General features: G+C 46.5%; 3 protein-coding genes across 3 annotated transcripts; all 3 read left to right on the plus strand.

The window, feature by feature from the left end:
* The first annotated feature begins 1377 nt into the window (after window positions 1–1377).
* On the plus strand, window positions 1378–3393 carry UBQLNL (ubiquilin like). The gene has a single exon (XM_034995120.1). The coding sequence runs from the start codon at window positions 1549–1551 to the stop codon at window positions 3391–3393; it is 1845 nt and encodes a 614-aa protein (XP_034851011.1). The 5' UTR covers window positions 1378–1548.
* A 4402-nt stretch (window positions 3394–7795) lies between these two features.
* On the plus strand, window positions 7796–10038 carry UBQLN3 (ubiquilin 3). Its single transcript, XM_034995342.1, has one exon. The coding sequence runs from the start codon at window positions 7796–7798 to the stop codon at window positions 9761–9763; it is 1968 nt and encodes a 655-aa protein (XP_034851233.1). The 3' UTR covers window positions 9764–10038.
* A 10347-nt stretch (window positions 10039–20385) lies between these two features.
* Window positions 20386–23019, plus strand: LOC118004127 (ubiquilin-3-like). The gene has a single exon (XM_034995306.1). The coding sequence runs from the start codon at window positions 20800–20802 to the stop codon at window positions 22438–22440; it is 1641 nt and encodes a 546-aa protein (XP_034851197.1). The 5' UTR covers window positions 20386–20799; the 3' UTR covers window positions 22441–23019.
* The last annotated feature ends 1418 nt before the right edge of the window (window positions 23020–24437 follow it).

Here is a 24437-nt window from a genome sequence, read left to right on the forward strand (position 1 = left end):
TTCAGGCACACTGTCTCATGCTTATACTTCCACATATACAAACATTCACAAATATACATCCAACCAGACATATGGGTTCTTACTCATTTGTACAATATTTCCATCTACGTAAACACAAATGCACATTTTAACATATCCACTAAGGGAAAATTATCTGCTGCCCAAATATAGATCAAAACTGCATGGAACTGAGAATCTGTTTTAGTTGCCTAAACCCGTCCTGTTAGGAATTTCACTACGAATCACCTCCACCATCACCTCTTGATCTACAGACTTTTCTCCCACTAATGCTATGACACAAAGGTGGGCACTGAAGACTGGGCTAAGACACTGAATCAAATCTTTCTAAAGATTCTGCTAAAATGACATGTAGAAAAGACCAAGTGATAGCTGAATAAAAAATACTTTGCGAGGAAGGGCTCACTCAACTTTAATTTGAAATGCCCCTCAGGGAGCCTCCCCAGCTAGCCTTGCTCCTGCTTTTAGGATCAAGGAAATCAATCTCCACATGGGAGCACTCTCAGTTAAGTCCAGTATCACTAAACCTAGAGCCAAAGAAAACCATGACCTCCCTTTCCACTTGTGAACTTTGTCCTTGCTCCCTTTTCCTTTGTAAGGCCTCATTTTTTTGAGATCTCTAACAAAAGTAATAAGATCCTTCTTACAGGAGAGATTCCATTCTTACAGATATGCAGTTTTATCTATGGCTTCAGCAAACTCGACTTTCAATATAACAAGCCTGCAATCCCAACAGAGACACACACACAGCACCACAGACAAGCACACATCTCACATAAACAATCTGGTCTTTTTGTTTTTTAAGATTTAAAAAAATTTTTTAATTTGTTTGACAGAGAGAGAGCAGGAGAGTAGAAGCAGGGGGAGCAGCAGGCAGAGGGAGAGGGAGAAGCAGACTCCCCTCTGAGTAGGGGCTCAATCCCAGGACCCTGAGATCATGACCTGAGCCAAAGGCAGAGGTTGAACTGACTGAGCCACCCAGGCACCAACCCCGCCCCCCCGCCTTTTTTTTTAATAGTTCCATCCTGAGAACTTTGTCTTCTATTTTCTGGAAAATGACCTTATTTTATTTTATTATGGAGATCTGGTGACCCCACCCCTACCCCCACCCCCACACATACACTTATACAAATATGTCTCCCTTCCCTAGCTGGTCCTGGCAGAGACTGTGAGACTAGAGTTGACATCACAATATCCCTTTTTTGAAGAGGTTATGGTGTTGGTGGGTGGGGCAGAAGGGAGGGGCAGCCCTGGGTGGAGTCATCTTTACTTAGCCCACCTGGTACCAAGTATGAATCAGTAGCCACGACAGGCTTCAGCTGGGCCACATCTGGAGAACTGGGGTGGGGGGTATAACACCGCAAAATACCTGACCCCAGCTGGTCACTCATCCCTTTCTGGGCACCAGGGAAACTAGCCTTTGGTCTAAGAACACGACACCTGAGACAAAGGCCAGCAGAAATATTTGTCTGCCCTCACCCTTCTGCCCCGGCTTCCACCTGCTCAACATCTGCCCTCCCACTGAGGTCCATGCCGCATGTCATCTCTCGAAAATCCAGGATGGCTCAGAGTGGGCGTCCTTCAGGTTTGCCTGCAGACAAGAACATCTCTTCAAGTGTCACCCGAGTGATAGTGAAGACAGCAGGCAAGCAGGAAGACTTTATGATAGCTGATGACACCTCAGTGAGGCAGTTCAAGGAGAAGCTATCTGCTCACTTTAAGTGCCAGATGGACCAACTCGTGCTTGTCTTCATGGGCCGCCTTCTCAAAGATCATGACACACTGAGCCAAAGGGGCATCCTCGATGGTCACACCATTCACTTGGTCATCAAGTCCAAATGCAGCTCCAGATCCCTAGCCCATTCCTCCCGGAAACTGCTGACCAAAGAGCCCTGCCACTGGGACAGAAACACCGAAGGTAACAGCAATGGGGTATACCAACCTGCTGGTGTGAGTCACACCCCAGTAGAATCAGCCCTTCTTGTGGAGCCTGATGCATCCAAAATGCATACCCAGGATCTGGAAGTGGGTAGTCTAGAGTATATAGCACAGATGCTACAGAATCCTAGTATCCAGCAGCTTCTGTCTAACACAGACCTCATGAGACAGTTCATCTCAGAACACCCAGACATACAACAACTAATGCAGCAGAACCCAGAAGTCTCCCACATCCTTGACAATTCTGAGATCCTATGGCAGACTCTGGAGCTGGCCAGAAACCTTGCCATTATTCAAGAGCTAATGCAGATCCAGCAACCTGAACAGAATCTTGAGCATCCACTGAACCCACAGTCACACTCAGGCTTAGAGACAATGCCAGGTGGGGACAATGTCCTGGGTCAGAGTTATGTTGATTACAATGACCAAATGCTCAACAGCTCACAAGATCCCTTTGGGGGCAACCCTTTCACAGCTCTCCTGGAAGGACAAGTTTTGGAACAAGTTCAATCCTCACCTCCATCTCCAACACCACCCCAGGAACGACGGGACCAGCTCCCACAGCTCCCTACAACCCGAGTCATCTATACTAGTTCTTGTGGTTTATCCTCTATCACCTCAGCCAATGTTACCCCCAACAAGGTGAACCATACTCCTGGTGCCTATGCTACCACTATCTCCACCAAGAGCCGGAGTCATACCTGTCCCATTCAGCAGCTGGCTGCGGTACCAGCCTTACCTAGCATAGAGCTCACCCAGCAGCCCCAGGCAGAAGACAAAGATGCCACCATCTCTCTAGATAGCTCTGACCAGAAATTAGAGGATGACCTCCAGCCTTCTGATGAGCAGACCAGCTCCCAGATCACAGGAAGCATGATGCAGTTGCTTTTGAATAACCCGTACTTGGCAGCCCAGATGATGTTGTTCATAAGTATGCCCCAGCTGAGTGAAGAGTGTAGGCAGCAGCTGTCCACATTCCTGCAGCAGACACAGCTTTCCGACATGCTTATATCCCTAGCCAACCCTAAAGCATCACAAGCAATATTGCAGATTGAGCAGGGTCTGCAGCTGTTGGCCACAGAGGCTCCTGTTCTTCTACCCTGGGTTGCACCTTACCTGTGGGGCCTGGGTTGGCTTCCTGCACCCAGCTGCAGCTACCCTGACACAGTGCCCTGGGCCTGGGATGTGCCAGATATTGTTGAACCCAAACATCCTGAATGCTGCCACAAATCTGGAACAGTCCAGCAGAGGCTACAGTCGTTAGCTGGAGACCCTTCCCACCTTCCACAAGCCCCTGAGATTCGTTTCAGTCAGCAGATGGAATCTCTCCAGGCCATGGGATTTGGGAACCATCATGCCAATCTGCAGGCACTCATTGCTACTGAGGGGGACACCAGTGCTGCTATTTGCAAACTCAAGAGATCCCAAGGATTCTAACCACCATGCCTACTTATTACCTGCTTGTTACCTGCTACTGACCCATTTGACCACATCATCTGCCTCTTCCACCTCTTCTGATGCTTCCATCCAGGACAAGTCCTGGAACAGGAGAAACCAAGCAATACTTTCTCCACTGAATAATAGACCATTGGCCATGCGTAGAAGATCTGTCAATAAAATGGCTACTCCCACATGCCCCCATCTGAGGTTTGGCTTTGTTTCTTTTGCAAAAAAGGGAACTATCTGTGTTTGATGTGATATCCCTGTCTCACCTACAGTACATAATTAGTGCACACACATGCCACATGCATATATTAACATAGAGATAGAGAATCATAGTTTTTTATTTTTGAGAATCATCGTTGCATACATAGAACCACAAACTCAGACGTCATACCATGCTCACACACCCAAGGACATGTATATGCTTTGCACACATACACAAGGTCACATAGCTAAAGATTCATGTATACAGGCATATACATTCAACACATTGCACACTCAGCCAAGGGCATGCACAGCAACACACAAATACCTAAAGACACATACACACACCCATGTGTAGGGGAAGATAGTCATAACATACCCATACAAAAGGGAAAATTACTATAGATAGACACATATATGTAGTCATAAAAACTTTCTTAATTTTCCAAGTCCAAATTGTTCAAGTTTGAAAGTGGAAGAAGAATGGCCTGGTGGGCCAGAGTAGGAAAAGTCCACATTTCAGCCAGGTCTAGGTAGGTATTTATCCTCTTTAGGGATCTCTTACTAATTGCCATTGTTACAATCATAGGACTTTGCTGGACTGTTACTATTCCCTCTTTAGCACAGAGAGATACAGTTGCTTACCCTGACTGCATATTCCTGTCACCAAAACTCAGGCGTTTGGGGGCATGGCACCTTCCAAGAATACAAGTCCTTCGGCATATCAAATGTCCGTAGCTTGTGTTCTCTGTAGTTAGTCAAGGCCCCATCTCTTCCTCTTCCTGCCTCCCCAGGAGTATCACAGCCAATTGGTATGTAAACAATTACATATGTCAAATATTGTTTTAGGCATTGAAGAAATATCAGTGACCAAATAAAGTCAAATAAGTCAAATAATTTCATAAGTCAAATATTGCTTTAGGCATTGAATGAACAGCCGTGACCAAATAAAGTTCCTTTATTTAGGAGTTTACTTTTGTGGGGATAAGACTGTATTCTACTTAACCTATGAATAAGTGCAATGAGGAAAAATGAAGCAGGATAAGGTCTTCTACATACAGGGTAATCCAGGAAGGCCTCTCCTGAAAGGCAATAATTGATCAGAAATCAGAAGAAATTGGGAGAACCGAACATGCACTCCTTTGGGAGAAGTATTTTCCAGGCAGAGAAGTTTACCTAGGAGTAAAAGTGTGAGGTGGGAATATTCTTGATGTGTTTGAAGAATAACAAGGAGATGTTGTAGCTGGAGTGGATTGAACTAAACAATGGAAGGAAAAACAGGACATCAGGAAGAACTTTGTAGGGTCTGGTGAGGACTCTGGATTTTACTATGAATGCAGTGGAAAATCCCTGCTGGATTTTGAGCAAACAGTGCAGGTGTTTCAGTGCATGGATCTGGCTGCCAAGTGGGGAAAGACTGTGCTAGAGGTAGAAGTGTAAGCAGACACACTAATGAGGTAGCTCTTGCAATGGAGCAGGTGGGAGATGGTGGTGTCTGGAGCAGTGGAGGTGGCGATGCAGATTCAGATTCTGGTCTGCAAAGGGTACCCACAGGAATCCTGTGTGCTCCTCACAGACTACCCCTCCTCTAGCCCTGACACTGCCATCAGCAAGACTGAAGGAGAGCCCACAAAACAAGTGCTCCTGCAGATCTGCTGCCAGACTCCCACTCCCCCACTCAAACTAGTAAAAGGATAGGTCTCAAGAAAGAATTATAGCTAAAATGGATTTTCTACATTCCTATTAAGATGCCTCCACCCAATCAATTCATCTTTTTTTAAAGATTTTATTTATTTATTTATTTATTTATTTATTTATTTATTTATTTATTTAGAGAGTTTGAGCAGGAGGAGGGGCAGAAGGAGAGGGAGAGAGAGAATCCCAAGCAGACTCCTCACTGAGTGTGGAGCCCAGTGTGGTACTCCACTCGGGGCTCAAAGTGGGGCTCATCCCCAGGACCCTGAGATCATGACCTGAACCAGAACCAAGGGTCAGATGCCACCTAGGCACCCTTATCCAATCAATTAATCTAATTAAGCTTTATACCCTGTTTGCCTCATGTTATCTGAAAAGCCCAAGCTCTATTGTGTCACCTTTCTGATTCTTATCCCAATATGTTCTGAAAATCCCTCATGTGACCCAATTTTCCACTGGTCATCAATTCTCTGAACCTTTCCACCTACCATTTAGAACTCATAATTTAGCAACAGCAAATCCTTACTCTATCTATAACCTTTCGTCTAAATGATCCCCACCTTTTTGCCATAACTGAAATCTGGCTGTCCAATGACAACCCATACACTCTGTGCTCCATCCTGTTATGAATAAATTGTCTGTGGACCAAAATCAAGCTCTCTGCTTGGGCACTGATCCCAATCTCTCCAATTCATCTACTCAATAGCTTAGTCTTGCAATTATTTTCTCTCCCATCTGCATCATTTGTCCCTCCTCATTGTGTTGTTCCCATCAGAATAAAAGCATGATGTAATATTCTCAACTTAAGAAAAAACATAACAAAAACGTTTCTATCCCCACATTTCCACACAGCCATCATAACCTTTCTCTTAGGTAAAATACTCTTATTGAATCCACTTCATTTCTAACCCACTTGCTTTTAAACCCACTCCAGCCAGATTTCTGCCCCCTCCACTCTTCCAAGTCTAGGTTCATCATGGTCCCCCATTCTCTTGTCAAACCCAGTGGTCAGTTCTCAGCCTTTATCTTCCTGACCTACCAGCATTATCCAACACCATCAGTTCCTCTCTCCTTTCCGAAACTCTTCTTCATTTGCTTTGTTCCCCCCCCCTCCTTTTTCTGACTTAGTGTTTTATTTCTTCTCAATTTCCTTTGTGGAACACATCTAATATTCCAGACTTGTAAATATGTAGTGCCCATGCCTTGGTCTTTTTACCTTTATCCCGTTACTATACTCACTAATCTTATGATTCTAAATACTCTGCCAATACTGATGAACTGCAGGCTCACAATAGTGAACTCCCTCCCTTCATGTCCATTTGGGTATAAAATAAACATTTCAAATGTATGTAATTCTGAACTCTGGGTTTTCTGTTTAACAACTTTATTCCCTGGGGCACCTGGGTGGCTCAGTCAGTTGAGTGTCTGCTTTTGGCTCAGGTCATGATCCCAGGGTCCTGCTTCTCCCTCTGCCTCCCTCTCTCTTTTTCTGTCTTTCATGAATAAATAAATAAAATCTTAAAAAAAAATTTATTCCCTGGTCTTTTTTTTTTTTTTTTTTAATCTCAGTAAATAGCCAGTCCATTCTTTGGGTTCTTCTGGGGAATAACAACAATCTTTTTAAAAAGTAAAATAAAAACTTCGTGTCATTTCTGGCCCTTCTCTCATATGCTAGATCTTGCCCATCAGAAAGTCAATATGCTGAAGATATATAAAAAATTCATGTCTAATGTTGAATCAAAAAGAAGACAGAAACAGAGAATGCCAGGAAGAAGAACAATTCAGGGTGCAGTTGAATTTGGGTCTTCACAGGGACATAGGGGGCTAAGGCTAAGGCTTTCCTAATTTTGCAATCCAAGGCTGTCTCCACACACCACACACAGATGTGTGGAAGTAGGGCTCTCGACCTGTGATGGAAGGGTCAGCCCAGGTTCCTCACTATGAAGAAGGCATCAAGGTAAAGGAAATAGAAGAGGTAAGGGGGCGCAGTTGCATTCCTGGGGATACAGAGCACCTTGGAGAGGTCTCAAGAATCCATTGTGTGAGGCTGTGATGTCAGTGCTGAGGTCACAGAGGTGACCTGATGGAGCGGGTTCCGGCCCAGAAGGCTTCAGGGGTGGCTGTTAGCAAGATGAGGGCGCTTTGGAGCCCTGTCTAAGAGGAAGGACGGGGCCACAGCGGACTGGTATGTATGCCCTGACCCAAATCCTTCTTCCTGCCTTTGCCCTTCACTCATCAACCATAGACCTCTTTCTCAGGGCATCCAGTCTTCCTCTCCCGACCTGACACCTCTCAGACCCATAATCCTCCACAAGCATCCTATCCCGAGGACCTCATTGCCCCTTCCATGCAGACTCCCTATGGCCCCGCTCTGAGACCCCAGGCCCTCTTCCTGCTCACCTTTCTTACTTTTGCCACTGCCCAAAAGGATGATCTTGGTACCCCATCCCCATCCCCCAGCTGTGTCCCCACAGACCTGGGCCTCCTGCTGCTCACCATGGCCAAAAGCGGAGAGGCCCTGCCACAGGGCAGCCCAGCACCGATCCAGGATCCCCACCTCATCAAGGTGACAGTGCAGACGCCCAAGGACAAGGAGGATTTCTCAGTTACAGACACTTGCACCATCCAGCAGCTGAAGGGAGAGATAGCCCAGCGCTTTAAGGCCCACCCTGATCAGCTGGTCTTAATCTTTGCTGGCAAAATCCTTAAGGACCGTGACTCACTGGCACAGTGTGGAGTGCGAGATGGCCTCACTGTCCACCTGGTCATCAAGATGCAACGCCGCACCATGGACACTGAGTTTCCGGCTGCTTCAGTCCCTGCCCCAGCCCCCAGCCCTGGATCATTCCCTCAACCTAGCTCCATTTACCCGGCAGATGGGCCACCCACCTTTAGTTTAGGTGTTCTCACAGGCCTCAACGGGCTAGGCCTGACCTCTGGTGGTTTCTCTGACCAGCCAAGCTCACTGATGTGGCAGCATGTCTCTGTGCCTGAGTTTGTGGCTCAGATCATTGATGACCCTTTCATTCAGGGTCTGCTGTCCAACACAGGCCTGATGCGCCAGCTGGTTCTCAACAACCCCCATATGCAGCAGCTGATCCAGCACAACCCCGAGATTGGGCATATTCTCAACAACCCTGAAATCATGAGGCAGACGCTGGAGTTCCTACGCAACCCAGCCATGATGCAAGAGATGATGCGTAGCCAGGACCGGGCACTCAGCAACCTAGAGAGCATCCCTGGTGGCTACAATGTGCTCCGTACCATGTACACAGATATTATGGACCCGATGCTTAATGCGGTACAGGAGCAGTTTGGTGGCAATCCCTTTGCTACTTCCACTACTACTAATGCCACCAGCAGCAGCCGGCCTTCGAGGACGGAGAACTGTGACCCTCTCCCCAACCCCTGGGCTTCCACATATGGAAGCTCAGGTCGCAGGCGAGGCAGGCGTCCTGGAGACCAGGATGTATCTGAAACTAGAAATAGGGTTCCCAACATTCTGGGTACTATAGGGCTCTATGACTATCTTCAGCAATTACATGAGACCCCCCAGTCCCTGGGAACCTATCTGCAAGGCACTGCATCCACCCGCAATCCGAGCCAAGAACCACCACCACCACCAGGAAATCGAATCCCCCCAACTTCCTCCTCCTCCCAGGAACGTGAGGCCGGCCAGCCTCTCCCCAGAGAGTCAGTAGCCATCAAGGGAAAGTCCTCTCGCCCATCATTCCTGAGATACCCCCCAGACAGCAGTACTGGACAAGATGGAGACCAAGGTGGTGCAGGGAACGGCTCCACCGGCCACAGCACCAACATGCCTGACCTTGTCTTAGGGCTGGGGCGTTCTGCCAACAGGGCGCCATTCGTTCCTTCACCACCTTCCCCCATGGCGGCTACCCCTGGAATGCCTGAGCATGCTTGGCTGCCCCCACCAGCTTATCCAAGATCCCTGAGGCCTACCAGCATGAGCCAGGTCCCACAGCTGCAGGATGAGATGCGCCGGCAACTGCCACTACTTCTGCACCTTCAGGCAGCCGTGGCAAACCCTCGCGCCATGCACGCCCTGCTACAGATTGAGCAGGGTCTGCAGATCCTGGCTACCGAAGCCCCTCGCCTCCTCCTCTGGTTCATGCCTGGCCTAGCAGGGCTGGGAAGTATGGCAGGCGGAACAGAGCCTAGAGAGGGCGCCCTTATGCCTGAGGATCCCCCTGTAGCCCCAGGTCCTGAGGTTCCCCCAGCACAGGGCTCTGTGGATCTGGACCTCCATTCTACCCCTTTCCTCCAGATGTTGCAAGCTCTAGCCGGTGCCAATCCCCAGCAGCCGCAGCCCGAGACTCACTTCCGGGTGCAGCTAGAGCAACTGCGGGCGATGGGCTTTCTGAATCCCGAAGCCAATCTCCAGGCCCTTATAGCCACTGGGGGTGATGTGGATGCTGCTGTGGAGAAGCTGAGGCAGGCATAGGAGCCCTAGTTGTTCAAACCGTATCTTTTCCTCTGTGCCCTTGCCCCGTATCCCTCTCCCCTAACTCCCCCGTTCTCGAATGCAGCTGCACACTATGAACCAAATCCACTAAGATGCCCTTTACTGCGGAGACAGTGTTGTTCCAGAGTCCGGAAGAATGAGAGCCAGAAACAGGGTGAGGGTGCTGTGAGTGACCCAACCATCCCTGTCACTGTACCATCTCGGGGCCCCAGTCTGAGCTCTGCTTATGCCTATCTTAAGATGCAATTACATCCAATCTCCAGTGTCTGTTGCTGCCCGAGTCCAGTTCTTTGTGGGCTCGGGGGGAAAGGGGCCAGTATGGGAAACAAGCTGGCGAGGAGAGCTGTGTCTGCATGGGTGGGAGGGCTGGGAGGGAAAGCTCAAAGGTTTGAGGGTCAAAGATTTGGGAAGAACCAAGGAGGGTGAGCTGAGGCCTGCAGCTCCCCTGGTGTCCTTCCAGAGGTCCCCCAGATCTTGTATCCTGTAGGAGCTGCCACGCCGTACTCCGTTCTTTGGAGCGTTCCTACCACCAGCCTGCCTGCAGAGTGGGCACGGTTAGTTATTTCTCTTGCCCCTGAAGACTATCCCACAGGTGGCTCTCACTTTCTGGATTTGAGGCTGATTCCTGAGCAGATGGGGAGCCCCAAGAATTCAGGCTGAGTTCTAAAATTCCCTAATCGCACAAGGTTACCAAAGTACTGTCCCTGGATGTTGTCTTTCTTGCAGCTGCTGGCTCAGAAATGGGGTACTCACCCTGTGCTCAGCATTCTGCTAGCGGTTAGAGAGTCAGTGTGAGACAGAGACATGATCCTCCTTCAGGAGGCGATGGTCTGGGGGCACGGAGCGTTCCAACTGTGTGTGAAGACTACTCATTACATAGAATACAAGCTGAGAAAGGCGCTGCAAAGAGCAGGAGCTGTGGAGGAGCACACAGGCCTGATCTTGTCTGGGGAGACAGGGAAGGCTTCCTGAGTAGGCGCTCCAAGCTGAAATCTTAAAAGTGGTAAGAATGAAGTAGACAGACATGTGACAGGAGAGGGGAGAGCATCCCAGCTGAAGAGGCAGGAGGAGCAAAGGGGCTGAGGCAGGCTGTGTATGACACACAGGAGGTGCCCTCGGCCTCTCAGACTAAAGTCTTGTTGACACTCAGTGGTGCTTCCCATGACCTGAGTACTTCCAGGGTAAAAGTGACACAATTCACGAATCAAGTGAGCAAACCAGGCCTCACCCACAGGGGTAAACACTCTGGAGAAATGCACAAACACACTTAAATACACCCTGACACGGCACAGCTTTGTATATGTGTTCAAGCATACACACGGAACACGGTCTGTTAAAGGTTGATCTCAGAACAGAGATGTAAACACAAACATTAACGTTATATGCTGTCCAGGGAAGAAAAGGGGCTATGAGGGAGGGGACTGCTGCGGTAAACGTGGTCATGGTGTGTTCTTGAACATCAGAGACTCAGCGCTGGGTTCCTTTTAGGAACTTGGAGAAACAGAACCTCCCCACCTGGGGCTCAGGACACTTGTACCGACCTCTCTTACCTTTCAGCGACCAGCATGCATCAGAGATGAAACGAGCTTTGGGAGCAACTCTCTCTCACTGCTTTAGGTTTCAACCTCTAGGTGAAACAGGAGGCGTCAAGCTCCCCTTCAGTGGGGGGCAGGCGGGGGGGGGGGAGCTGTCCAGATCAAAGGAACTGCTGTTTATAGTGGTGCTAGGGGGGAAGGCAGGGGCAAGTCTTGCCTCTCTGTTTCCTGGAACCAATAAGGCAAGTGCTGTGGGGCTGCCTCTGACTGGGGAAGGTGTACCATGCAATCTCTAATTTCTATCCTGCAAAGGCCAGGTAGGTCTGAGAAAAAGCCTCAGGGAAAGATTACTTTCATTTGCCTTTCATCTGGGCCAAAGGAAGCATGAGGGCTCATTTGAAGTAAATCTCAGGACAGACAGTAGGTGGGAATCTGGGGCTAAGCAGGTTGGAATCCTGACTAGGGAGGAGAGTGTTCACTGAATGTTTTCAGGCCATATGTTAGGAGAGCCCTGGACAGTGGACTGGGTGTTTAGAATCTTGGTTCTAGTCTCATCAGAGACTGAACACCTCAGCTGGGTGTCCAGGAGAAGGGGATTCCTGGGACAGGGAGGGTCACTGGCCTCCACCTAGGGCTCTACCTAATGCAGGGCCTGGCTCATGGGAAGCACTCAGTAAAGACTGAATGAATGAACGCTGAATGATGAATGAGGAAATGAGCAACCAAATGAGAAAGTGGTTAGGGAGATGAAGCAGATGTGAACTGATAGAGGGTAGCCCAGGATGGGGCTTGTGCTTGGGGAAATGGGGACCGCTGGAGTTTGTGGAAGAGGGGATCTCGCAGGCTGATGTGGCCAAAACAGTAGCCTTCTCCAGATGTCCTGTTTGCTCCCTGCTGTGACTCTCACCCTCTATCAGGAGGCCTAAATCCAGGACCTGCACCTGGGGAGGACCCACAGCAGGGGTTGTGTACGTGCAGAAGAGAAGCGGGGTCCGTTTGGGTGATACTGGGTCTGGTGCCTGGCTCCACCCAAGGAAGATGTACCCTTTCTTCAGACCAAGAGATTTGCTAGAAAGCAAAGAAAAAAAAGAGAGAGAAAGAAGCAGCGGGAGGATTGAAGTCCGTAATGCTGTATCACAGCCAGTCAGGTAGGTGGACGGACAACAAGTTAAGAGCAAAGCATTATTCAAACAACAGGAAGTGATTTTATGCACCTGTTCTTTATTATTATTATTATTATTATTATTCTCCTCCTAATACCCCTGTCATAAATACACACATTTTTTTCTACATATTTTAGAGGTTCATTACTTATATTTAATTTTAAATAATAGTTAACATTTATTGAGGTTTTCCAAATGCCAGCCCTGTTCCAAGCTCTTTATATCTGAATCCACACAATAGCCCTCTAATGCAGGTAGTGTTACTATTCCCATCTTTCAGATGAGCAAAACTGAGGCACAGGGAGAGGGGAAAGTTCATGGCTTCACGTTATACAGCTTCTGCATAGTGGAGGCAGGATTTGAAATTAGTCTATTCCAGAGTCCACACTCTTAACCACTGCGCTCAGTCAAATTAAATCATGCTTCAATCTGTACCCATAAAAAGTAAAAAGGGGAGGATTTGTGGCATTTAATTGGGATCTTTGCCTCCCTGCAAATACCTACTGTGGACTGGAATATTTCCTTTGCCGTATCTTATATATGTTTATATATGTGTATTTATGGTGTTTTTTTAAATTTAATCAACTAGTGCCACACTTCTTAAACTGTTTTAACTTTGAAATTCTTAATGACAAAATGTTCAATGCTTGACTCATTATTCCTTTGCAAAATACCATTGTTTAATTTTGTCTATTTTTCTGCATATACTTACAATAGATCTCAAATTTCAGAAAAAGCCAAATGAGATCTTGATTGGCCACTACATTTATAAATTAGAGAGAATTGAGAATTTTACAACTGGCAGTATTTCCTTTTAGAGTAAGACATGTTCCCATTCAAATTTCTTTTGTTTGATATAAAGAAGGGTAGTTTCTCCAACAGCTGGTGAACAGAGTGGGAGGGATGGGAGTAGGCAAAGTAGATGAGGGGGATTAAGAGGTATAAACTTCCGGGCATAGAATAAATAAGTCATGGGAATGACATGTACAGCACAGGGAATATAGTTAGTCATACTGTAATGACCCGTTTGGTGACAGAATGCATAAAAATATCAAAGCACTATAATGCACACCTTAAACTAATAGGGTATTGTATGTCAATTATACTTCAACAACAATAACAAAAGAACTGTAGTTTCTTTTGTTACTTTTTTTGTTACTTCTTTTGTTTTATTAGTCCTATCCATTTGGGTTTATTTCAATGTTACATTTTTCTGGTTATTTGGAGTGAAATTTTTTCCTTTATATTTTCAGGATACATATGGTTGTGATGAAGCTGTGCTGTCACCAACTATATTATAAATTCTTATTTTAGACAGGTTTTTTTGTTGATTCTCATGCAAACAACTATATGCATCCTTGAAAAACAGTTATAAAGACTCCAGTGTTCTAATAGTTAAGCCTCTTTTCTACAATGAATTTGACTTGTTTTCTCAGTTTAAAAGCAACATATAAGTACAGTTAATCCTTGAACAACTATGTGGGTCCACATATATATGGAATTAAAAAAAATTTTTTATTATGTTCAGTTAGCCATCATATAAGTTTTTATTGTAGTGGAATTTTAAATTATTTTGAGTTGAGAGCAAAAACCACAGACATTTATTTACAACTACCCATCCCAGTCTCCGTGAGATCAAATACAAGTCAACTGGCACAGAGGTCGTACCTGCTGCCCTGTAAGTACTGGGTTGGGGGGGCGGCCCTGTAAGACCAGGACCAGGCTGGGCTGTAGGTCACTCCATGTGCCCATGGTGCAGTCAGGTCCATCGCCCCGGGCTGGTGGGCAGGAGGCTGGGCTGGAATGGAGGAAGTCTCCCAGAGGGCAGGGATGGCACTGGGCAGGAGCCCCTCACCTCCACTGTCCCCAGCTCACTCACCCCACTGCCCCCCCAACCGCCCAGCCCAGAGAGGCTGGTGCACTCACTTATGGTGGACTCACTTGTGACAGCAGCTGCATATGCCAGGGGTGGGTGGTACACCTCCAGGAGGCAGATGGAGCAGTTCCACTGTGCCTCCAGGCTGTGGTTGCTGCCCACGGCCCACTCAGGGGCTGCAGTTGGATGGAGGCCACGAGGCTGCAGAACATTGTCATCTTGGCGCTGGGCCCCACAGCTGCCTCCCTGGTCCCAGCCCTACCTGCCGCTTACAGGTGGAGTTTTTTTTAATAAATATACATACAATACTGTAAATGTGTTTTCTCTTTCTTATGGCTTTCTTCATAACATTTTCTTTTCTCTAGCTTACTTTATTGTAAGAGTACAGAATGTAACACATATAACATACAGAATGTGTGTTAATCCACAGTTTATGTTATCCCTAAGGCTTCTGGTCAACAGAAGGCTATTAGTAGTTACATTTTTGAGGAATCAAAAGTTATATGTGGATTTTTTACTGCACTTCTAACCCTTGCATTGTTCAAGCGTCAACTGTGTATATCAGGTAATATAGATAAGTAAAATAAGAACATAAAAACTAGCAATGCTAATACCATGATGGTTGTCCTTCCAACACATGTTACAAACCTGTGATACTATTGTAAATAATCTTTTATAACCTGGCTTTTTAACTTGATAATAAATCAGGAAGCTTATTTTCTAAGTTACAGAGGAGCCTTTTGCAATTCATTAGTTTAACCAATATTTCCTGAACACTTTCTATATGCCAGAAACTATGCTTGGTGCTAAGAATTCAATGGTGAACAACAAGATATGGTTCTTGCTCTAAGGAGCTTACAATATAGTGGCGATAAGAGACTTCCAACAAACAAACAAGAGATAGAAGTAACAGCTAACAGAGCACTCACTGAGACCAAGGCACTGTTTAATAAGCTTTGTGCCTATTAACATTTAATTCTTACAACAACCCTATAAGCTTGGCACTATCATTAACCAATTTTACAGATAGGTAAAGGAAGGTGGAGGAATGTTAAATGTCTAATTCAAGGTTGCACAGCTAAGCAGTGGTGGAGTTGGAGCTGGGATTTGAACCCATGTTTCTAGAGACCACACTCTTAATCTCTATTCTATTGCAAAAATAATTTTGAATTATAATAAATTTCATGTGGGAAATAGAGCAGGTAATTTAATAGTGCATTTAGAGGGAGGAGGGATATATATTTAGAAGAGTGGTCAGAATGTATCTCTCTGGAGGGAGTATTTCTGCAGAGACTTTAAGGGTAAGAGGAAGCCAGACATTCAGAGAGTTGGGGGAAGAATGTTCCAGGAAGAGGGGAAAGTGTAAAGGAGTTCCATGAGTTAGGTTAGAGTTCAACAGGTTTGAAGAAAAAGGGAAGAGGGCCAGGGTGTCCAAAGTAGTGAGAACGGGCGGGGAAGAGTCCTTCAAGGTGAAGTGGGAGAACAGTGGGCAGGATGGTGCAGGGTTGTGTTTCCTCCCACCGAGTATGGAGTGTGGATTTCTTTCTCCTCTCTGGGGAGCATGAATGAGAGGCTGGCAGGGGTGGAAACCAAGTCAAGAGAGAAGATCCTGCTGTCATTCAGGTGAGGGATGGTGTTGCCCTTAGACTGGGGTTCTCTACAAGGGCATATGGCAAGAAGTGGACGGCTGAAGAATTTTTGGAGATATAATTGACAAACCCTTCTGATAAGATCAGATGTGCAAGGTTAAGGAAAGGGAGGAATTGGGAACTCATTTACTTATTCAGCTAACATTAATTGAGCACTCTCTCTCTACCAGGTTCTGTGCTGGGTGCTGGAGATGGAAGGTGTTCTAGATCACAAAGCCCTGCCTTTGTTTAGCCAAAAGAGAGGAGGCAGATACACTACATAATGGAATTTCAAGCAAAGGGAGAGGCTAAGAAACACAGAGTAAGGAGACAGAAATTGACAGGTGGGCTCTTCTGGGATTGTAATCACCAAGCACATCACTGCAGAGAGAGTTTAAGCAGAGATGTGATGAATGAAGGGAGTGAGCAAATGAAAGTCAGGAGCACGAGGTTCCTGACAAATGGGATATCACTTAAAAAGCAGGCATGAGCAGGGTGTGTTCCAGAATACAAGAAGGCTGCTGTGCCTGGGGCCGGGTGCTCCGGAGATGGGTCAAGGAGTGAGCCCGGGGCCAAATTATCCGAGCGTTTTAGACTTGGTAAAGCATTTAGATTAATCTAAGTATCACAGGAAAACTTTTGGTGGTTTTGTGTAAAGAGGTGAGGTTAATTGATCTTTATGTGCTGCTGTGGGAAGTAGTGACTCTAATGGACCAAGAGAGAAAGTAGGGAAACCAGCCAGGAGGATATTAAAAATGTCAAGGTGGGGCACCTGAGTTGCTCAGTTGGTGAAGCATCTGGCTCTTGATCTCAGCTTAGGTCTTGATCACAGGATTGTGAGTTTGAGCCACGCATTTGGCTCCATGCTGGGTGTGGAACCTGCTTAAAAAAAAAAAAAAAAGTGTTGAGGTGATCAGAGTCAGGACGCATGTTGAAGAAAAAGCCCTAAATAATTACTGATAAATTAGATGTGAAAAGAAAGGACTCAGGGGGTGATTCCTGTGTTTCTGGCCTAAACAACTAAATGAATGATGGTATGAGAAGGGAGAAGGGGCTGCGGGGAGCAGTAAGTGGAGATTCTGTTCTGACATGAGCTGTCTTGCTTGTAAAACTAGCCGAGATAGGGAAGACTGGGAGAAACAGGTTTGGAGAGAGAGAGAAACAAGTGTTCATTCACTGTTTTATTTGATTCCATTTATCATGACAACAAAGGATTCTCATATATGCTCACTCCACGTTCATCCTATTGCTGGACATTTGTTTAGGTGAACAAAACATCACAAACTGCCGTGACAATAAATCAGTGTCTGTGTCTTTACTTCAATCTCCCTTTCTCCCTCCTAACCTCCCTCCCTCCCACCTTTCCTTTCTTCCTTCCTACATGTATTTTATTTAGTGTTTGCTAGCAGTGGGGTTACAGTAGCAAATAAGGTCCCTGTTCTCAGGGAGCTTATATTCTAGTGAAGGGACATGGAAACATAAATGAATAGTAAAGAAGAAATAATGACATAATGATAAGTTCTATGCAGATAATTAAAATAGACTAATAAGATACGAAATGGTTGGGAAGGGCTTTGTGAAGAGATGATTTGAAAGGTAAGAAGGATGAGCCCTGTAAAGATTAAGTGGACAAGCATTAAAGGCTTAGGGAACAACAATTGCAATGACTTTAAGGATGGGAAGGCACTTGGTCTGTTTCAGATATAAAAGGGAGGCCAGTGTATTTATAAAAGGGAGGCCAATGTGGCCAAGTTTTGTAGAAAAGGAGAAAATCATCATCAGGAAGTCAAGGAGACGAGCAGGAGTCCAACCAGGGGAGGTTTGTAGCTAGACAAGGAGTTTGGATTTTATTGCAAAAGTGATATGGAGGTAGTCTTTGCTACTCCCATCAAAGGGTCTTTTTTGGTTTAATTAAACAAATTTATAAGATTATCATTATAAACCACACTTGGCTCAAACCTACTCAGTGTATTATAGGAGGGAAAACACAGCTCACTAGCAGGACAGAGTCAGGCATTTCTCTCTTAATGGGAATCCTTATAGCACTTCCTGTTCAGTTAGCATGGCCACCAAGAGCCATCTTCTCCCAGGTGATAGTTCTGGTTAAAAAATAAAAATTAAACTCTCATTAGATTTTTTGGAAGCAAATTGCTGATAAGAAACACTGAAACTGCATATAATACTGAGCTTTTCGGGGCTCTTGGGTGGCTCAGTCAGTTAAGTATCTGACTTCGGCTCAGGTCATGATCTCAGGGTCCTGGGATCGAGTCCCGCATCAGGCTCCCTGCTCAGCGGGAAGCCTGCTTCTCCCTCTCACTGCCCCTCCCCCTGCTTGTGCACTCTCTGTCAAATAAATCTTAAAAAAAAACTACTGAGCTTTTCATGTAGTTTGATGTCTAATAAAACTGTTATTGGGATGGGAAAACCTTAGCCCATCTCTGTGAAAAATATGGGACTGTAGTATGTGTTCTGGAAATCAGATCTTAATAAACTTTAAGTCAGTGCATAAAGTCAGCATTTTATTGAATATGGTTGGGGTCCTGGGTCTAAGAGAAGATACCACACTCCCCTCACCAGGCTGCTTGGAGTTGTCTCCATCATCTGCAGCTGAACATGTCTCTGGGCATTTGGTCAACCCTGACAGGCACATCTGTTCTCCATATCTCCCAGTCTAGTTATGGACCTGACCACAAGATGTGCCAAAGATTGGCAGTGACTGTAGTGTTGAAATCATACTCAATATTTGACAAGTATCTGCTCTGTGTCAGATACTTTGGATTGTACTTTATATGCATTATCTCCTTCAATCTTCAAAACAAATCTGTGAAAAATTACCATTTTATAGATGATGAAACCCTGGCTTAAAAGGGGTAAATGACTTGTTGAAGGTTATTAAGTGGTAGGAGTAGGATTTTCCTCTAGAGAGTCCACATTCCCCCTTTTTTGTCCTAAGTAGTAAGTTTTAAATTGATTAAATAAATAGCAAGTTGATTGTTTTATTTTATTTTCCAATTATAAAAGGAATTTAGGTACAATGTAAAATATTCCAATGATGTCGGCTTCTCAGGAAGGATGAAGAGAGATTCTTGTGTTGAAGAACTCAGTGGACGACATGCAGGGCTCCCTCACTGAGACACAGTGTGTAAATGGACTGGCAAGGGCTGTCAGTGGGTGCTTGGGAAGGAGACATTCCAGGTCCTGACAATAGAGCCTGAAAGAGAAGAGAGAAGGGATGCTTCACCTCACAGGCTATGTAGGAGAAAAAAAAAAAAAATCCCTGGGAACATGAGGTATGAGAAAGCGATTCTGGACGCCTGTCACCCAGAATGTTCTGCTACATATTAATTTATTAGCTAATGCAAAGCCAGGAACGTTAGTTTGAAAATCCAGTTCTGCTGGGTGAAACACAAAGAAAATTCCCCAAAGGAATTGGTTTGACTAATAATATTTGTATGGTAGAAGTTATTCTGAGATCTGGGCATTCCCAGGAAAGGCCCCTTAGATTGCTTGCTGCCAGCCAGCCATGAGGCTCACTCTATGAAGCTTCCTCAGACTGAGAAGGTCTTTTAAACTCAGGAATCACAACTTATCAGAGTCTTGATATTGGTTGGATACAGGGGACACTGATTCAAACTAGTCCAAATTTAAGAACATATATCAATATCTAGTAGTAGAAAGATCTAGACGCTCATTTGTTTTCCATATCCAGCAGAACCTCCTGAAGGTGGTATTGTAGACAGCCAAGTGCTAATTTTGTAGTCCTTGGAAATTCCAGAATCAGAAAAAGGGTCAAGGATATAATGGTAAAATTCTGGCAGCCTGATGTATCCATCTTCACAGTAAAAAAATACAATTGCTGCAGAGATTTGACAGACTTAACATGGGGTCCCACCTGCCTGGAGTGGTCAAAACTGACTTAGAGAATCATCATTTTTCTGCTTTGGCAGTTGAAATATGTCAGCTCCCAAATGACAATTTTCCTCTTCAAATAGATCTTAAATTTCTTCACTGTTAAGTCATAAAGACCTAGAGTACAATTATTATTTTCTTATAATTTCTTTTGCCGCGGCTCTAATCCTGGAGAGTTGAGATCATAGCTTATGTCTCTGAGAACTGCTTAAATCAGAAGTTCTTGGGGAACATGATGTTGTTTTCTTAGAATTGCTTCAGTAAGTTACTTAGGCTGGTGGGCCTTGGAGACACAAGCTGCCCTCAAGCCCCCACTGAGGCTGGATGGACTAACTACACATCTTCATTCTGTTCCTATAGAAACAAGGCAATCTGTGGCCTTAAGGGAACTGGGCCATGGTCAGTATACAGCCATTTAGTGGAAGACAGGTGACTAGAACGAGCACTTCCTAAGCCAGTTCTCAGACCAGTACCTTTCCTACTTAGCTATATTTGTTTACCAATCTCAGGGTGGTATGATTTTCAACAGTGAAATAGGCTGGTGCACAACAGGTTTCTAGACAGAAACATTTAATTTTTTTCTGTTGCTCTTTAAGTCACATTGTAAAGAGAGCCTACCTTGGGCAGGTAGAAGAGACCTCTGCCCTTCCCCCATGCGGGTCTACTTTTCAACTGTGACCTCATCACTGACATCATATCCCTTAAGGCTGGCCCTGGCAAAGGACAGCCAACACCTCTATGGGAGCCAGGTGACCTCGAGGCTACATTAGGAAGTGGTGTCTGGAGGCTGTGGGTGAGTGGACCTCCCTCAACACCTACTGGTCCCTGCACCCAGGTGTGCTTACTGCTGCACCTGGGCTTCTACAGGTCCTCTGATTGTCCTGCATTCTGCTCTTGAGGAACTATGGCTCGGGCTAGGGAAGAAGCAAGGGACAGCCGGCTGGTGTCTGGTAGGGAGATGTTATCACGCATTATCAGAGTGTCTGTGAAGACCCCACAGGACTGCCAGGAATTTATGCTGGCAGAAAATAGCAGTGTCCACCACTTTAAGAAACAGATCTCCAAACGCCTTCACTGTGACACCGACCGATTGGTGCTCATCTTCACTGGAAAGATCCTCCGGGATCAAGACATCCTGAGCCAGCGTGGCATCCTTGATGGTACTACGGTCCACTTGGTTGTGAGGACCCGTCTGAAAAGAGTTCTGCCTGGTCCCGGAACTCTGTCAGGCCCCACTGGCCACTGCACGCATCACTCTGAACCCTCCACCTCAGAGAGCGCCGGGATGCTGGCCGGGCTGTGCCAGCTGGTCCGGAGCTCACCTGATCTGGCTGACTTTCTTGGCCAGCTGGCTCAACTCTTAACGGTTGCACCTGAATCGGTGGTGCAGTTCTTGGAAAACCCTGCGGTTCAAGGCCTGGTGAACGAGAAACCAGCCAGTGCCAGCCATGCTCCCGAATCCTCAAGGCCAGTACAGAAACCTGAGCCAGTTCTTAAGGCTCTGGAAACCTTGCAGAAACTGGCCCGGCAACAGGAGCTCCTGCAGGCAGATAAGCGGGGGCTAGAGTCGTTGAAGGCAGTGCCGGGTGGTGATAATCCTATGCGTCCAGTCTGCTCTGATATCCAGCAGCTCGTGCTCTTCACTCTGGCCCCACTGGTTGCCTCCAAAGGCCACAATCCAAGTTCAGAGCTTTGCAAAGAGGAGGCCAACGCTAACATTAATACTAACACTACCACGAGCATCCCCACAGCCTTGGCACCGGCCAGGACATTGGCGCAGAAGGTCAGGGCAGGAGAAGTTACCCAGGCGAGGTCTGTGGCCTCAAATCAGGCCAATTCAGAATGTGGGACGGGTACGCCAGATGGAAACTCAGGCCCGGATCTTCTCTCCCAGGAGAACCAGCAGCCTGTAGGGAGAGCCACTCTGACCAGTCAGCCGAGACCCTCGCCCTCTGCCTTGCGTAGAGCCTTGCATGTCCTGCAGCAGAATCCGGCTCTGCTACACCAGTTGGCAACTGGAAGCCCCCTGCGACATCATGTGCCACTACTTCCCATCCTGACCAACCCACGAGCACTGCAGGCATTGATACAGATAGAAAAGGGCCTGCAGATCCTGTCCAAGGAGGTGCCTGGGCTGGGACCTTGTTTATGGGGGCCAGGTAGGCCACCTGGGACTAGGGAACCCCCTGAAACCAGGGGTGGAGGGCAGGGTCAGAGAGCAGACTTGGTGGAACCCACTTTGGCTGTTCTTCAGCTTCTCCATGCATTGGCCAATGCCTGCTCCCAGTCCATACAATCCTCGTTATCCTTATCCTCCCTCACTGAAGGCTGCTACCAGCAAGAACTGGAGCATCTAAAGGCCATGGGTTTTGCTAATTGTGATGCCAATCTACAGGCCCTCATGTCCACAGGAGGAAACATTCATGCTGCCATTGAGAGGCTGTTGGGGGTACCAGAGGCCCAGGTCCCTCCAGCTGATGCCCACGGTACACCACCTCATGGAGAGGGAGGGAGAGGAAGGGGAAGGGGAGGGGAAGGGAAGTAGCATATTTTGAACTCCTCTTACTCAGCTCATGTGCACACTTGAACAGCTCCCTCCCTCACTGCCCAAGCTTGTTCTACATTAAAAAGATTGCTTGGATCTCATGTGTGATGTCAATTTGGGGGTAGGTGGGTGAAGAGAATGTTGTTTGGGGGAGAGATTGATCGTGTTACAGGGTCCTGGGTCCAGGCTGCTCTTATTCTCACACACTTAATCTCAGAGTGTTTTCCAAATGTGAATGTGAGGTGGGAACGTCCTGAATGTTTTCAGCAATCTAGTTCCCCACCAACATTGTCATCATCATCACAAACCACCTATGCTCCAACTCCAGGGAGACTCTGAAGGAATCCTGGCTTTTGTTCCCCCAGGAAGCCACTCTCTCTTTCACCAAGTACCTTTGTCTTCAGGCCCAGTCTCTCCATATTACAGAAAGCCCATCCAACCTCCCTCTCAGCTCAGGCTCTTTCTCTCCTACCTGCCTGTGTCAGGATCCTGCTTTGTGAGGTGAACTCCCACCACTTCTGAAACCCCATCCTCTCCTCCTGGGCAGGTTTCTTCCCTTTACACTGTAAAATACTTGACTCTGCTGCCCTATCAGCCACCGAAATTCTCTCTCCTTTCATCTCTGAATTTCTCCAGAGTGGCCATGTCTCCCCATCCTCTGCAGTCAGACACTTAACCCCAGGATAGTGTAGAAGCTTTCTCAAAACGTTCTCATGCCTCATCTTCCCATTTTTTTTTCTTTTGTACAAAATCTGATATACTGACCCATCTTTAAGCTGCTTTATTTAATCTATTTTCTTATCCATTTTTTGTTTTGTTTTGTTTTTATAGAGTGGTGCTTCCTGAGAGTATGCTACACTGATTCTTTATCTTTCAGGGAGTCTGACCATGTCCTTGGTTGTGGCTCTTACTTCTGTGTTCATGGTTCCTTCATCTCTGAGTCTATTTGTACTTTCTAAGGCCTACCAGCCTTCTCTTGGGTGTCATAGAGGAACCTCTGGCTCAGCATGACCAGATATAGCTCAGCATCTTTCCCCAGGCTCCATTCCTACTCTACATTCTAGGGTCCCTGTGTCTTGGTGAGAGTCTCCAATATTTTCCTAATCCACCCATTCTCTTCTGTAAACTCTGATCAGTCAATGAGGTGATTCACAGTGTAGACATATGAAGTATGCCCCAGAGGGCCAGGGGCCCTGTGAAACCATGCAGCAGGATACCATCAGATGAAAGAGAGAAGTGGGAAGCATGTTGGAGGTGTTACTTGGGGGAAACCAGGGACTGTAGATTCAGAGCTAGCCCCAGGGGCCAAATGACTCTGGGCTGAAAAACTACTGAATCTCATGCTTCTTGGGGGCTGGGAGGATGGACACCTCTGAGCTACACACTGTGACTTAATTGTTTTGTGACACTGCATGAACCTAGAGACCTGAAGATTGTGGCAGTCAGGGACTTGCATAAAATATCTCTGGGGCTGCATGACCCATCAATGATCCCGATACACAGTTAACTTTTCACTTCCCTGTGGCACCAGGATATTGGTCTGAATTTCTGAGATTAGTGATGCACATTGGGTCCCAGGGAAGAGTGGGAGTCTGGGGGTGAAGTGGGTGTGATAGGCAGGGCAGTCTCCTTGGCTCCTAGAAGCATGCTTTCTCCTTTATTACGTGGGCTCCAGTAGCCAGACAGCTGAGTCAGAGGGGAGATCTTGGCAATAATGTTAATAGTCTTCTTATGGACTGGAACTGCTACCTCCAGTCTTCTAGAAAGCCTAATGGCTTCTACACATCACCCTCCCCTTCTAGAAACTATTGCATTTTAGCTTCAGGATGATAAAAGAGCCCAAACCAGAACTTTAGGGAGTGGAGCTTGTCATCACAGCAGCAGAATCCTCCATCTGTCTGTTATCTATGGTCTGTGAAACTTGGAGTTTGGTCAATAAGGGGAAACCATGGGGAAGAACCGCCCTGTGCTGTATCCACAAGGTATCAGTCCTGAGT

The sequence above is a fragment of the Mirounga leonina genome, unplaced genomic scaffold (assembly GCF_011800145.1).
Source record: "Mirounga leonina isolate KUSES-001 unplaced genomic scaffold, KU_Mleo_1.0 Mir_92, whole genome shotgun sequence".
In the NCBI taxonomy this organism is placed as follows: domain Eukaryota; kingdom Metazoa; phylum Chordata; class Mammalia; order Carnivora; family Phocidae; genus Mirounga; species Mirounga leonina.